Source organism: Glandiceps talaboti, chromosome 15, assembly GCF_964340395.1.
Source record: "Glandiceps talaboti chromosome 15, keGlaTala1.1, whole genome shotgun sequence".
Taxonomy (NCBI): domain Eukaryota; kingdom Metazoa; phylum Hemichordata; class Enteropneusta; family Spengelidae; genus Glandiceps; species Glandiceps talaboti.
Window position 1 is genome coordinate 18,766,438 of NC_135563.1, and position 16,851 is coordinate 18,783,288.

At 34.7% G+C, this 16,851-nt stretch overlaps 2 protein-coding genes across 2 annotated transcripts in view; one reads left to right on the forward strand and one right to left on the reverse strand.

Moving 5' to 3' along the window:
- On the forward strand, positions 1-4,171 carry LOC144446789 (dual specificity protein phosphatase 3-like). The gene is made up of 5 exons (XM_078136622.1): positions 1-30; positions 974-1,130; positions 1,785-1,899; positions 2,991-3,102; positions 3,759-4,171. Exons 2-5 carry the CDS (start codon positions 979-981, stop codon positions 3,965-3,967), a joined length of 588 nt encoding a protein of 195 aa, XP_077992748.1. The 5' UTR covers positions 1-30; positions 974-978; the 3' UTR covers positions 3,968-4,171.
- Positions 4,172-6,849: 2,678 nt separating this feature from the next.
- The window catches only part of LOC144446291 (uncharacterized), a 66,738-nt gene continuing 56,736 nt past the window's right edge, over positions 6,850-16,851 (reverse strand). Inside the window, exons 75-85 of the mRNA XM_078136039.1 lie at positions 16,486-16,656; positions 15,548-15,779; positions 14,744-14,823; positions 14,065-14,181; positions 13,419-13,575; positions 12,911-13,053; positions 12,175-12,266; positions 10,593-11,693; positions 9,690-9,877; positions 8,323-8,611; positions 6,850-8,127 (exon numbers count right to left, since the gene is read on the reverse strand). Coding sequence (XP_077992165.1) covers positions 8,017-8,127; positions 8,323-8,611; positions 9,690-9,877; positions 10,593-11,693; positions 12,175-12,266; positions 12,911-13,053; positions 13,419-13,575; positions 14,065-14,181; positions 14,744-14,823; positions 15,548-15,779; positions 16,486-16,656 — 2,681 coding nt within the window. The 3' untranslated portion in view covers positions 6,850-8,016. The remainder of the gene's footprint in view (positions 8,128-8,322; positions 8,612-9,689; positions 9,878-10,592; positions 11,694-12,174; positions 12,267-12,910; positions 13,054-13,418; positions 13,576-14,064; positions 14,182-14,743; positions 14,824-15,547; positions 15,780-16,485; positions 16,657-16,851) is intronic.

Below are 16,851 nucleotides of genomic sequence, written 5' to 3' on the forward strand. Positions count from 1 at the left end.
TGGACTGCAGACAATTTGATAACCAAACAGGTAAGGTTTTAGTGTTTGTTGTCCTGGAGTACCACGAGAAATATTCACCTCTACAGTTCTCCCTTTTTATTAACTATTGTCATTTGGCATAGCTGATTGTGAGAATAGTTATAGTGTATAGCGTTATTTTTGCTTTTGAGCTTTTTATCGTTCCGGTATTTGCAGTCAAAACTATAAACGATACAAATCCACCTGTATGAACTCATATTGATGATACGATACATGATTTATTTGCTAAACTGAGCCTAACCTGCCAAAAAATAGGACATTTCGTAAGTGTATAACTCGGACCCATCGTGACCCTATCATTGTTCCATGCTCTTATGTCAAAAACGGCAAATAAGTATAAAACAAGGCACAGTAGAAATTTGACGACTTCGAGATCATGCTGAAATAACACTTTCAGTTTCAGCGAGAACACGTAGTCGTACTCTACTCGCTTCCAATTATATGATTTTTTCGTAGAATGACATAGCTCCCAACTATACATGAGCGATGTTTCATATTTGCTATTATTTTTGTAGCCGTTTTTGATGACCGCAGTTACTAGTATATAATGATTAGATATAAGGAGGGCTCGGTATATAGGCGATCATGACATATACGCTCCAAGATAGCACAATATAAACACCCTCTTAAAACTCATGATTTGGTGGACATTTTTGAGGAAATAGAAACTATCCTTTTTGTCTTTTTGACACCATTTAAGATAATGTACTGACCGTATATGTATAATAATTCAACCATTCATTTTACTTTGTACTGATGAGCATAAATTGCTTATAGGTACATGTAAATAAAGAAATGAAATTACTTTGCTTCAAGAAGTTGATATTATGTGGCCAGATTTTCTAAACCACGTTCAACACCATGAACCTTCTACAACTGCCATAAAAAACATTCTTACTATACATTTTAATATTCTATTGTTATCAACATTCAGTAACCATGGAAACACAATCAGTGCCATCAGAAGCATCATACATTGAAGAAGAACTATTCCAACTAGATAGAATTTTACGAGAACCATCCAGGGGATTTCTAATGATGCCCTCAGAAAGTGAAGATGAAGTTTGGCCAAGGATTTATGTTGGCGATGAGTAAGTTTTTTTCTTCTTCTGAGCATGTGTTGTATGTATGTATGTATGTATGTATGTATGTATGTATGTATGTATGTATGTATGTATGTATGTATGTATGTATGTATGTATGTATGTATGTATGTATGTATGTATGTATGTATGTATGTATGTATGTATGTATGTATGTATGTATGTATGTATGTATGTATGTATGTATGTATGTATGTATGTATGTATGTATGTATCTATGTGTGTATCTATGTGTGTATTGTGTATGTATGGATGTGTGTCTGTATACGTATATGTGTGTGTAGGTATGTATTTATTTATGTATATATTTGTGTGTGTGTGTGTGTGTGTGTGTGTGTGTCTGTTTAATTTACCCCATCTCTTCCACTTGTTACCATATTATATCAAAACCAAGCATCTCAACGACAGAAATTAAAATCTACCAGTAAGTGTTAAGTAACAAAATTGAAACACTTCTTTCCATTGAGGCCCTCAAACATCTCATCAAACTCACAAAATGGTAAAAGTAAACTTCAAAACAACTCACTTATAGATAGAAAGGAATCACTGACAGACATAATGAACTCTTTCTAATATGTACCTCATAATTCTCCTACGTGTGTGGTATATAACAGAGGCAACTAATTATTTGCTGTATTTCAGATTCATTGCCAAGGACATTGCCAGACTGAAACATCTTGGCATAACACATATATTGAATGTAGCATATGGGATAGGCACCCGTCATGCAGTGGATACTGATGAAATATATTATAAGGTCAGTTTCTGCCATTACAAACATTTTTACCTTAAATGAAAAGTCCAGCCAGGCCTATTTTTGCCTTTAGGACACTTGTATTGATTACTGCTATCAGCTTACTTTGATTCGGGTGATAAAATAACACCTTGGTAAATTACTCAACTTTGAAATCTGGTAAAGAAGCCCTGCTGCACTTGACATGTGCTTGGTCATTTTGGGATTTCCTACAAGGGTTTATGGGAAAACCTGCCATGATGACATCATATTTACCACAGCCTCCTTGTCTTGACACTTTGTATTTGTTAAGACATAGAAATTAGGGTGAAGATGACATCATCACAATGCTTAATAGAGGTGGTTAAACTATGCACAAAGAGGCTCGGAAACTTAGGACTGGAGTTTGTCAAATTTTTTGGTACCCCCAAAATTATGTCATAATGATATTCTGATATCATATACAATTTACTGATTAGAGCTTTACCAGTTGTTGAACATGATTTGAATGTTTCTGGAGTTGACATAGTTGAAGGATATCTCAACTTGAAAGAAAAGAATCACCACAGACTGTAAATGTACAGACTGTGTCCCTTTAAACAAAAGTAATCACCAAAGACCACAAACTTACAGACTGTGCCCCTTTCAACAGTCGTAACCACCAAAGACCATAATGGTACAGACTGTGTCCCTTTAAACAAAAGTAACCACCAAAGACCATAAAGTTACAGACTGTGCCCCTTTCAACAGTCGTAACCACCAAAGACCATAATGGTACAGACTGTGTCCCTTTAAACAAAAGTAACAACCAAAGACCATAATGGTACAGACTGTGTCCCTTTAAACAAAAGTAACAACCAAAGACCATAATGGTACAGACTGTGTCCCTTTAAACAAAAATAACCACCAAAGACCATAATGGTACAGACTGTGTCCCTTTAAACAAAAATAACCACCAAAGACCATAATGGTACAGACTGTGTCCCTTTAAACAAAAGTAACAACCAAAGACCATAATGGTACAGACTGTGTCCCTTTAAACAAAAGTAACCACCAAATACCATAATGGTACAGACTGTGTCCCTTTAAAAACAAATTTTAACTTTTTTTTGTAGGATTCTGGTATTGTCTTTAAGGGTGCCAATGCCCATGAACACACAAGCTTTGAGTTACTTCCATTCTGGGATGACACAAGCGACTTTATTCATACAGCTCTAGAGGAAAAAGGTTTGTATTTCAAAACTGACAAATCAGGCATGAAATAGAACTGAATGTGTATTAATTGTAGGGAACATTAATTATTGCTGTGTGTATGACTAGTTTAAAACTTTTTGAGTTTTATCCAAAGGTAATCCTTTTGCAGCCAAGTGAGTATTTATTTCTTTGCTGAACATAAACTATTCTGAAGTCAGCTTTATTTTAGGTGGCAATAACTAAACATAATGACTGTGAGGGCAGTATTACATGTACCTCATATCTCAAACTTTGGTGATCTGAACTGGTATAAATCTAGCACATTTGAGGTGGTGAATTCAAATATAGGGGTTTGTAAATGGGACTTGTGGGTTTTTGGAAATGAAAAAACCCACAAGCAACAACGAAAAGCACCCAACTTGTATATCAGTGAATTTGGTCACATAGACTGCCAGAGATACCTTATTCATTTCTATTCCAAATGTCCATTCTCAAGCTTGAATATACAGTAATTATTGTATGAGTTCTTCTGTCTTTCAGTATGCGTTGAGGTAATACTGCCCTCAAACTTAGTATATGGATTGCTTTTGTTTTCATGTCTATGCGTCGCCACCTGCACAGTACAAATTCTTTATCATATGCTTACTGTAATAGTATTTTCATTGTGTTATGTTTTATTCATATGAAAGGAAATAAAATATTGGTCCATTGTCGGGATGGTTTCAGTCGTTCGGCAGCTACAACCATTGCATATTTAATGATGTACCACAACATGACTACACAAGAAGCAACAAGAACAGTGCGAGCAAAACGTGAAATTGGTCCCAAGATGGAGTTTCGTAAACAACTCTGTCATCTTAATGCAATTCTTCTGGAAAAAAGAGGATCATTAAAATGAGATAAATCCTCTCAGTGACAAGTACATATTTCTATTATTTAATAACACAACATTGTAAAATATTAGTACATGTTTAGTTTGATGTGTTAGTTGTCGTAAACAGAGATATCAACACAATATTTTGAAATATTACAGAAATTTAGTAGCCTGTCAACATTAGGAACATCCTCCATAAGTTAGTTCTGTGTTTTGTACTTCTCAGATTTGATGTTATTTTTCACATGCATGAGCACAGCAATTGTAGAAGTGAAAAAGAAGGATAGCCATGCATGTCCATATTTTAGCTATCCTGTGTAGATTTGTCCCAAGTTTCAACTCAGACATGATAGGTTTTCATTCACTTACAGGGTAATATAAGTATTTTTGAACTTCTCAGGTTGTGCATTATGCTAGAGTCAGTGGGAATGTACAGGTAATATTCAAACAACAGTTTTTATTATTGACTTTATTTATACTTTTTGGTAACCTGTTGAGTCAATGCTATTCTAACATGATGCCGAGATAATGCAATATTTACATTTTAAAGTTTTAGGATCTTTCTCCAAGCTAACTAAACTAAATCATGAAACCCCAACATGCGTGTTGGTTAAAAATGTTTCAAATGAGTATTTACTATAATGTATTATGAGTAATCATCAGTGTACCATGGTGGCGCTCTACTTCCTGTCTGTGTGTACCTTGGGGGTATGCATGGTATAGGTTACTTGGTTAATCATAGAGCACTGCTGCCCTCCTCGATGTCTGAACAATACAAAAAACATCCCTGATTTAATTACTTCTATAGAATACAAGGAACAAAGCTCTTAAGAAACGGTACTATGAGGTGATGATACCCCCAATTTGAGCGAGGGCGCTGTATTCTCAATTTCTTGTATGCAGTCTGGAATGGCCTATTTGACACACCATGGCATTAATATACAATTTATTGTAACGCACCATATGGTGGTGCCCTAGCACTATCTAGTGACTTACAAGGATGTTTATCATTAGAAGACACACTAATTATTAAACTATATGGCATTTAAATACATCTACATTTGCATTATAATTTTTTAATTATTGTAAGTGTTTTTCTTTTGTAAATATCATCAACACCTTGCTAACAGACTACTGATATTCTTAAATACCATTTTATGATAATTTTTATATATTTATGAAAGTTTAATAATAATACTAAAGAAGATTTATAGAGCACCTATCTCTGCAAGCACAGTGTCATGGTTTATGTGAATGTAAATTAATCTTTTTCATAAATAATTTGATGATATCTGGGATCTCTATTTATACAATTTTTACACAATCACTATATTTTATGGACTTTAAAGCATAAAATGCACTCTGTAATAATACAGTTGTCTAAAAGTTGATAAATAAAATTTATATACTGAGAAAGTGGTTTTTTTTCACTCTTTTACATGGAATGATGTTAGGGACAATCGCATGTCACACAAGCTCAATAAATGACATTTCCACTAATGCTGAATCTAACACTAATCTCCCACTTCTACTACAAAGGAAAGGACAGCAGGGGTTTGAACCTATGAACCTCCCTCTGGAAAGGACAGCAGGGGTTTGAACCTATGAACCTTCCTGTGGTTAAAGAAATTTCAAAACCAGATGATATCATGAAACAATTTTTGTACACATAAATAGCTTTATGGGAGGTACAAGAATACAATTGGATGCTAAACACCACCATAGACAGGTCGTTAAAATGAAAAAAAAACAACTGTGTGGTGATATCACTGTCTTTGGAAAGGTAGATATTGCACCTAATTATGTGGAGGGATGTTTGAAGTCTGGTACAGTCAGCTCATATTTATCATCTGTATATGTATTCAAGTTCTACATTTTTGTCAAATACAATTGTTAAAGACCCAGAAATCTTGACAAAAAAGTGTGAGGTATGGTCAACATTTCTACCAAAAAAATCCCAGTAAAACAAAGAAAAAATGAGCACCAGGAGGAGATAGTTCATTAACTTATAACAGCAAAAGAGATGAAAGACTTTGAATTATGCAAGCAAACAGTTAGAGTGACAAAAATGGTATCCCTCTACCAAAAGGCTAAATGCACAAAATAAATGTCAGAAACACATGTAACATGATAATAACATTATTACATGTAATCATTCAAAGTGTATGAAGAAAAGGTCCTTTTAGGAATATGAAAATTAGGACTTCCTATGAGTGAAAGTGGTCAACACTGAGAAGGTTGTAACTGTTACACGATACAAAACAAGCATGACTTCACAGACACATTAACACTGTGGGCCGAGGTCTACTTTAAAAAGATGATGCCATGGGCTAATTGCAAATTACACATAAAAGAACACTTGTTAAAAACATACAAAGGCAAACCTTTCGCTTCCTCATCACTAAATAAATTAGTTAAAAAAATTCTTGACAAAGATTTGTGAGGTACACAATTACTAGTCAATTGTGATGATGGTACTATCTGTTGACAGAGCATCACAAATGACTCACATATGAGACACGCAGCAAGGCTACTATAAATTGGTATCTGGCATTAAATAAGTGCCTAAACAACATCAACGATCAGTATATAGAGGGAAATCATTTAAAAGGAAAAAAATGTACGAAGTGAGAGATAAACAAGGAAACGGAGATGATAGAGGACAGGGAAGTGCTGCACAAGAAGAAGATAGAAACGGAGCTCTCCAGGAAGAAGACAGAGATGCAGCACCCCAGGAAGATAGAAACGCAGCTGCCAAGAAGAAGAAAGAGGTGCAGCACCCCAATGAGAAGATATAGATGCAACGTACATTCAAAACAAGGCCCATTCAATTTAACAAACTGCCTGTCGAATGTGCAATAATTAATACATCATATCCAGCCAGGATTTGTTGAATTATTTATTCAGTTTGCTTATCTATTACACTACAGGTAGACTGTAAGATACCTTGTGTCGTTCTGCCCTCACCAGCCTCCTCTCGGTTGACTGATGTGTGAGGGCGCCCTGTCACGTTGTGTACCTTACAGACTACACTAAAGGTTATATAAAGTGATGATTAAACAATGTTTAGTAAGTAGATCAACAAAATAGTCTACAATATTATTTCATGAAGGAAAACAAATCACACCAGAATAAATGTTCTGATCTGGTCCATGTCCCTTCATCTTTGACATACATACTGTTAATATAATGTAAGTTTATTGATTTACCAACAATGGGTGTATTGACCACAATAATACTATGCATTCTAAACAAATTAAAAAAATGAAATATTTGGCATTTTGTGATTGTGTTGTGAACAATTACCTTGACAAAAAATTTAACCTGAAAGGTTTAATCAGTTTATGATAATATCTATTGTTACAGTTCAATGACATTTTCAGGATGAGTACGCCATATTTTTGTGCACATACCATCGACAAATGATGAGATTTTTACCCTTTTTTGGCCAAATGCTGGAAAGCCATGATCAGAAAAACTGTACATGTGCAGTATATCAAAGGTTGTTGTCCACAACAAAATAACTTGTCCAATAGCTGAAATGTACTATTTCTACAACCCTAATTGTGGTAACTTTTCACAATATTTAATTATTTTTAAACACTGGAAAAGACACCAATTCTTGAGTGGAAACAGTTGAATCCTTATTAACTGAACTGCCTTGTTATTTATCATTGACGGTACAGTATACACTGGATTGATGTCCATGTGTAAACATTTGTGAATAATACAAGGTACAGACCTGATTATACCATAAGTCAAAATTTGTAGGGATGTTAGTAGGATTTAATCAATAAGCAATTTATTAGTTGACAGCACAACAGAAATTATTAAAAATATGGTTCAAGTTACAGCAACTTGGGTTTTAATCTTGTAACTTTTACACCATTAATCATATTTCTGAAATGGGAAAGGCTATGACAGAAGATTTCTGTGAATGAAGAAGAGACAAAAAGTGTATGATTGTATATATCACACAGTTCAGCCTTTTACTGTAGAGGTAATTTGCAGTGAAGGTAAGAGTGCCCGCTATAGTGATAAGGGCATGCACCCTGTCCACATATTTGGTGGTTTTAATAGTCAGGGGCTGGAATAGGTACGCACTCATAGTGGTTTTCTTCACTGTGATAGTCTGGTCTTGGCAGTGGTCTACCCTGGTCTGGTGGGGAGTCTTTCATCTTTACCTGCCAACAACAAAACGAAGATTATATTTATACCAAGTCTAAACACTCAAAACATACCTTGAGATTGATTGGTCATTCATTAAATCAGTCAGTCAATCACAAGATTTGCATGTAATAACCTGATCTACCATCATTGGAACCATGCAGTTTATTTTCAAAGCATTCTTACTGTATATAATATTTCTTGAATCTTACCTCGCCACTATGACTGCTATATGCTGAATCTCTGGCATTACCATCAGAGTTGCCATTATCTGTCTGTTTCTTCTTCTTGTTGAATGTGCTAAACTCCACACCACCAGATGCAGCACCACCACATGCAGCACCACCATCTCCACCACCACCACCACCAACAGCAGAACAGTCATACACAGGATTCTGAAAGGTAATGTTCTGCTGTGCTGTCTCAGCATTACCTTCACCATTAAACCACAGATGTCGTGCTCTAGGGAATTGCATTGGTTCACTGCCTGGTGGTTTATTCCTGACAATAAATTAAAATATTTGTCATTAAGACATTCAATTTAAATCTGCACTAGTTGCATCTGGAACATTTTTTGAAAACGTTTTGCTAGATACAATAACTTACTCATAATATTGTACACCCTGAACAGTATTGAATCACCTGAATGAACATATTTTTGTAGCTGTATACATGATATGGTACAATTAATCAACATATATTGGAGTAGATGCAGTAGCTCATAATTCAAGCTGTGTTTTCGGGATGCAATGTTACAGTTTACAATTCAAACTGTGGTCTGGGGATGCAATACATTTTAATAGACTCCTCAACAATGAAAATTTGGAGTACCAACAATTTTTACAAATTTCTGTATTATCACTTCACAAAATGTGCATTTTGTTATCTTTGTACATTTTATGTTTAACATTTTTGTGCCGAATGAATATGTGACATTTGGACAACATAAATATGAGTAGGTTTAAACTTCAAGCTGTGGTCTGGGTGATGTATAACTCACCAACAGTACAACATTTAAGTACCGGTATCATTACACACTTTTCTGTATGACTTGAATGTACAAAATATATTTTCAGCCTAGGATGTTAACTCTTTGAGCAAGATTTTTTAGGGATGAATTTGCTCCTGAATTTTAAATTTTGAGCGAAATGGTAAAACATAAAAGTTGGGAGCAAAGTAAAATAATACATATCAAACTTTAATTCTTAACAACATTCATTGTGACAAATGACATGTGTATCTGTTGAACAAAAACAATCATTAATTTTGTTGACTGACAATTCATAATAATGCAAATAAAATGATTCTCCATTATCATGAAAATAGTCAAATTAGTGGGTTTCAAAATTTGTCTGTCAAATGAAGCTAAAGTTGAATTTTCACCTTTCAAATGCCAGTAAATTTAAAATTTCACCTGCTGAATGCAGGTATTTACAGAAATTCACCTCCATTGGACCATTTATCACCTGCAGTAACTACCGACAACTTCCGAGGCTGACTTTGTTATTTTGTATGTATGTTGAACACATTTTGTATCCAGTGAATACATAAATTAAAAATAATAATAACAAAAACCAACCTTTCATTTAGGATAGAGTTTTTCTTTCCTTTTTTCTTCTGCCTGTGTCTACTGTAGAATACCACAATAATAATCACCACAATGATGATAAAAACAATAACTGCTGCAGAAATACCAGCTATCTCAGCTGCAGTGAACTTCTCAGCACATGGCCACGTCTCTTTGCAGAAACAAACAAATCCATCCAGCTACAACACAAATGAAAAGAGAGTCAAGTTGTTAATTAAATACTTGTCATTATTTACTTCAAATACATTTTTCAATAAATATTGAAATTTTACAGCCAAACAAGTATATCATAGTTACAAATGATGAATAATAAATATGTCAATTATTAACATTTTAGGAAGTACAATAACATATCCAGCACTTCTGAATTTGAAACAAAAATAATGTAGCAAATTGTACAGGTTTGGTCTGTATCCCTTTAAATCAAACCTCCAAAAATTTAAAATATGCATTTAAACTTTAAACTTAAATCTAACTAAAAATATTGAATCAAAATGCTGGGTATGATATTTTTCATTTATTTAGTAATATTTCTTTATTTTAACGGCAATGCATACGTAAAATGGTTTTTCATTTAACTGCAATAAACTATACAAATACATTACTTATAAACGATACAGATACACAAAAAATGAAATAAAGTACAAGAATACTTTGGAATATCAAAAAGAGTGGGAAAATGCAGTACGTCATTAGAGTGATAGACTATTTACAATGGTGGATGCCCTGTATCTTTAAGGTTAGTAAAATGTAGATAGCAGATATGTAGTAATAAAGTGGATCGACATGGAGAACAACAGAGAGTACAGTTTGATGCTAGTGTGATACCCTCAACGTGAGTCGGCAATAGTTCACATGTTTTCAGAGGGCAGAACAATTAATTAAACTGATTACCTGGTCAATACAACTATAATTCCTTGGGCATGGATTGGATACACATTCATCAAACTCCGTTTCACAGTAGTCACCCACATAACCAGGACTGCAGTTACATCCATAGCTACCACTATCAAACCCTAGACTGCGACGACTGCTTGTACAATCCACATCACCCTCAGGACCAATACAGTCACCATTCACACATTTATTTTCCATGATGTGGAACTTTACAATCAGTATTTCTGATTTGTCGCCAAGTTTGTCCATAACTGTGATCCTCATTTCGTCATCGCCATAGTAATACTCTTTTGGTTCATATTTGATGTGTGTGGCAACCCAACTTTGTCGGCTAAGCTCGTACGGATGTGTCATATTGCAAGGCATTGTGAACTCAACATCTTCACTTTCCAAGTCATTGACAACAGAGTAATTATCCAAACAGTATTCAGTTTCAAAAGTAAAATTTCTAACTTGATTATTGATCACTAATTCACCATTCTGAGGTGTGTCAAACAACAAGATTAGTTCGTCATCTGTGTCTACATCATATGCTCCAACTGTCGCTAGGAATGGACGATAGTCTTTGTTATCATGTTTCCTTTGTTCTTGATTTAATTCAATAAAGTAATTTTTCTGTACCAAATTCCATCCCTTGACAGCAAAGAAGATTTCAGGATGATCATTTTGAGGATGCACAACGATAGTAAGTATTGCATCAGTTGACAGTGACTCAATGCCATCAGATCTTAGTTCAAATGCTATGAAATAAAACTTGTCTTCTCCATAACAGTCTGGACAGGGTCGAAATGTAAACAAGCCATCATTTGCTAAGGATGCTTCCCCAAGCTGTGGAGAAGGCATGGAGGTGTCTTCCCGGAAAACAACTTGGTCATCATCGGGATCTGAAGAAATGATCATGGCAGTCAAGGTTCCACTATCTTCTGTCATAAACACTGTGAATGGTGAAATGACAACTGGTGGTGAATTGATATACTGGTTATCAACAGATGCTACACTAAAAGTTGTTGGTCCTGTGAAAGGATTGTTGCTACTGTCCGACTGTCGTCGTCGTCGGTAAACTTCACTGGTCTCTGGGATAGCTGTTGTAGAACATACCTAAGCAAGACAGAAGTGGCACAAACATGTAAAATTAGATCTGTAGGAGAAAAGTGTGAAAAAATGCATGACTTAGATCATATCACATTGCCATCATGGCACTTTGAGTACTGTAGCTTATGAACAATATGATCTACAGAGCTAGGAACATCGTACAACATTTTCAGTATTCTTTGATCTTGAAAACTGGCCCTAGAGGTCAAAGTCAAAGGTTAGAGTCTCAAAAGAAGGTTACACCTGATAACATGGGGTAGACACTTGAATGATTACACAGATATCAGATATGTTTGAGAAATGACTATTATGGATGGACAGGCACACTGACGCACGGATAATTGTCACCAACTGCTAGATTGAGTATGAAAATAGTTTGACGTTAAATTAAACCATTTTTGTACTCATTTTACTACAGAATATTGAAGTGCTTGTGCGTAAGCTTCATATATTATTTTTCCAAAAATGGCATCAGTCAAAAACTCACCTGTACAGTAAATGTTCCCTTTATTAGGTCATAGGTGTACTGGTCATAGGTATCTTCACATGAATGGCTTGAATCATGCCATTCAGCCAACTCTGAAGGTTGAATGTCAGCATGAAAATTACTATTAGGCAAATTTTACTATTTTGGAAGTTAACAATAAGAGAAGTTTATTCAATATCTTTCAATCCATTTATTTAATTTGTTGTTCAAATTTTAGCCATACATTGAATGAAAATATATGCTGTGTTATACCTGAGGACAACTGTCAAGCACTTGTAGGTACAGCAAGTCTATGTTGACACTTGAGTAATTTAGAGTCAGAAATTACCGATAACCCTGTATTCTAAATGCTTGAGTATAAAAATGGGCTGAGGTAAACAACATGGACTGGCATTCATCCATCATCTTCAGTTTCACCATACATTCAAATGAACTATTTAGTAACTTTTGCCAGTCTGTGGTCTTGTACAGAGTCAGTTTTTTGGGAATATTTTGAATTGGAACAAATCAAAATCAACACTTGATATGACACACCATATAGCACTATAAATGTATGTTGTTGATGTCAGTGAGACTCTAAATTTTATATTGATATGATTCCCGAGATATGGTTCCTGATTTGGGCCTGGCAAGTTCAATTCTGTTGCAGACACCCAAATATTGATAACCTGTGGTCAAAGCAAGACATCTGATTGGCAGTTTGATAGGTCAAAGGTCATTAACAAGTGTTTCTAACCTGTATGCCAATAAAGTAGTCTTGGTAAGGCATCTGATTGGTAGTCAGAAAGGTTAAAGGTCACGGTGATGTTCAATTTGCCATCTATACTCTCATCACTTAGGACAGTCAGATAAAAATTACCATCCAGGAATTTCTTGATTCTAAAAGGTGTACAACATTGAAAACATGCGTGTTATAACTGACATTTGTTTGTGATTTTAATAATTTCAGTTTCTAGGTGCTACTTTTTTTATACCCTTTTCATGACATTATTTTGCTTCAACATGAAAAAATACATTATTTCATTTATTTTGGACCATGAAGTTTTTCAATTTTCATCATAACATATTCATATTTACTTGTATGTTTTCCCTTGTGTTCATTTGCATCATTTACTAATTTGAGGCATTTACATATTCATAGTTATTCACCTGCTTTCTGTAAGGATGGATTTGTTGAATAGAGTTTTGATTTTGATTTTCACATTTGTTCACCTCCCCAATTTGAATTTTGCTTATTTTCTCACCTGTGTTTCAAGGGTCGACTGGTTGAATGCATAGTCTTTGCAGGATTGGCAATAAATGGCTTGAAATCAACAGAAGCATCTGATGTATATTCCTGAGACATGTCATCCTCTGATAGCATACCAGCTGCAAAGGTGGTCTCATGAACTCGACCTGCAACTATAATGGAAAAAGGGATCATAACCTGTTGCTTTCTAACTTCACTTGACTTGGCAAGAGATGAACATTTGAAAGTGATTCTATTTCCATTATCATGCATATTACTTATGTTCAGAGTTTGAATCTCAAACTGGCAGCCAGCACTAGCCAGGTCTCATAACATAACAAATATTTATTAGGATGGAAATGGTATAATGTAGTACAATCCTTTCCAGTAGTCCTGAACAGTGCCCTCTAGTGGTACAATTTGAAGTGAGGTGTAGATGGCTGAATCATAAATATACTGGACAAATCTGTTCTTGAAGATGACTCATTCTAATACTTCTGCCATATTTGAATAAAACAGGAAGAAATTAATTTCAGATCACTTTGTATGACTGCTAGAACTCAATATCCCTGGATGGTGCTATGTGCATCAAATATCTTATTTATTTTATGGTTTTGATACTCTTTCTCTAGATGTGATGTGTAAGTAAAGAAAACACTAACCTGACTTTGTTGCCACAGTAACAAATGGTTTGTCTTCAGTCGTATCTTCATCACTTTTAAAAAGTTTGAGTGATGTATTGCTATGTTGATTTAAAGTTACAATACTATCTTCCTCACCTGTATGGATAAAATTATTTACCATGATGAGGAGCAACTACTTATGCCAACTATATTAAAGTCAAGAGGAAGAGTATAAAATATCAATCTTGAATGAAAATATCAAAAGAATCTGCTAAAAATAAAATGACAACTATTAACTTGGCATGAACAAATTTAAATAGACTTCCTATAAGGTAAATGTACACCAAATATCAAAGTAATCTGACTATTGGATTCAGAAAAGTCAAAAATATCAATATTGACCCAAAAATGTGCTCAATATAGAAAATGACTAATATCAACGTAGCATGAACAAATCTGAATAGACTCCACCAAAGGAACATGTACACCAAATATCAAAGCAATCAGACAGCTTGATGGATGATGGACAACAGACTGACAGATGGCAGCAAAGAATCAATCTAACCCATAAACTCCACTCTGCTGTCACTGAGAGTGGAGTTAAAAATAAAAATGCAAATTCTCAGAAGTTAAACAATTCCAGGACCTTTGATTTGTGGTGAACCTAGTACAGCCACGTATTTCACAATTATGCAATACATACAATATTAATACTTACGTATGATGGCAACTTTGTTGACTTTATAGTCACTGCATTGATGACCTTTGTTACAAGCTGTTAAATGTCCATACAAAACCCTACAAAAAAACAACATTTGAAAGTCAAGAATTATCTGTTTGCTTGACATGTATAACAGACTAGACTGCAGGGTCTAACACAAAGTGACCACTGGGCACTGAGTCTACACAAAATATCTAGAATCTGATTGACTTCTTCAAACATTTATGGTATTAAAGGGTGATCACAGTCTGGGCAGGAAGAACATCAGAGATTACAAGTAAATGATTTTAGCCATGGTGTATATTAAGAAATATATTTAGGATACTTTTAGGACAATCAGTTGTCGGGAAATATATTTCTTACCAAAATAATGCAGATATTAAAATCAAGTATTATCACGGGAGGCTTGTACAAATAAATCATAAATTCCATACAATAGGCACCTACTCTTTAGAACACATCAAAGGGTATATACAGAGTGTGGATATAAAAGATCTCTAGCGATGTGAAAATAAACCATTTTACATTTGATTTATACAAGGTTATAATGCACAATAAGTTCAAAGTTTTTAGCATTGAGCTTTCGATCTCTCTTGGTCAGCGATCCTCTTCAGAATCACAAGACAGATAGAAAGTGCAATACTAAAAATTTTGAACTGCTTGTGCATTTTAACCTTTGTAAAATCATTTGATCTTCCAAGCTGATGAACATTTTGGTCACATTACATTTGTTGGGCTGACTTCATAACAACAAAAATAGATTCCAGGTAAATCACACTGTATTTTTAAGTCAATGCCAACCTTCCAGGCTCCATTAGGAATTTATTACTATAGATGTCTTCTTCTCCCTTCTCTAATCTTTGTCTCTCCTCCTCCTCATCTCTGGGTCTCATGGCCGACAAATTAGCAGACGGAGTATCTCCAATTACCAGGATACCATTTTCTAAATGTACAGATCCAGATGTGTTGAGGGCAACTTGTACTTTTGGAATCAAGGTTTGTGTCTTGTCCTTAGATGCACTCACACTGTAATCTGTTGGCAAATTTGATAGTTGATACATTATTTGTACATTTGTAATAATGAATAGAAGAAGCCTTGAAGGTTAAAGGCACAGTCTGTAACTTTATGGTCTTTGGTGGTTACTTTTGTTTAAAGGGGCACAGTCTGTAACGTTATGGTCTTTGGTGGTTAATTTTGTTGTAACTTATGGTCTTTGATGGTTGCTTTTGATTAAATTGAAATAGTCTGCAATTTTAAACTCTTTGGTGGCTACTTTGGTGTCATATTTGGACATATCATCTCATTAGCTCAGTTACAGCTACTTGTCATGTCCTTCCCCATGGTATCTCTACTAGAAGTGTCTGTATTGTATTCATACATTGGAGGAAATAATGGAATACAACACATACTATTCCAACTACATCATATTAATCATATCTATAGTAAATGACAGAAATGTCTCTCACAAGACATTATCAAGATGCCAACAGTACATGATGACATAATTTGGCTGCAAAAGTTGAGTTACAACACGAGTCTGATGACACTGGGTGTTTTATAAGTGATGAAGATATACTTTGTAGCAGTGTTGATGGACGGATGGACAGACAGACGGACAGATGCACACATGGATGGTTGGCCACAGATCATTCCTAGATCCTACAGCCTCTTCTGGGCTGTGCCCACTGGGGCTAATAAAGACATGAAACCAAACTACATTGAGTAAATTAATACTTACAATATTGGTCAACTAAATTATCATCTGGTATAACTTCCCATGTCATTCCAACTGAGTTCTGATCAGGGCAGGCATCAACACCTGGTATTGTAGTCCTGAGGTTACCATGGTTACATATTGATGTTGTATTACTATGTGAAGTATCAGGTGCCTCCAAGACCACTGTAACACCTATTGTGGACAAAATAGAAATTATTATTTTTAATGAAATTATTGTTGAAAAGATTATGACCAGTTTAAATGTGTGACAAAAAAAATATCATCAATTTACATTATGGCACAACGGACTGCTGAAATTATCTACATGCAAGTTCATGTCATTACTGTAAGAGTTTGAAGTGGCATTGACCACTATCATTGTTGACA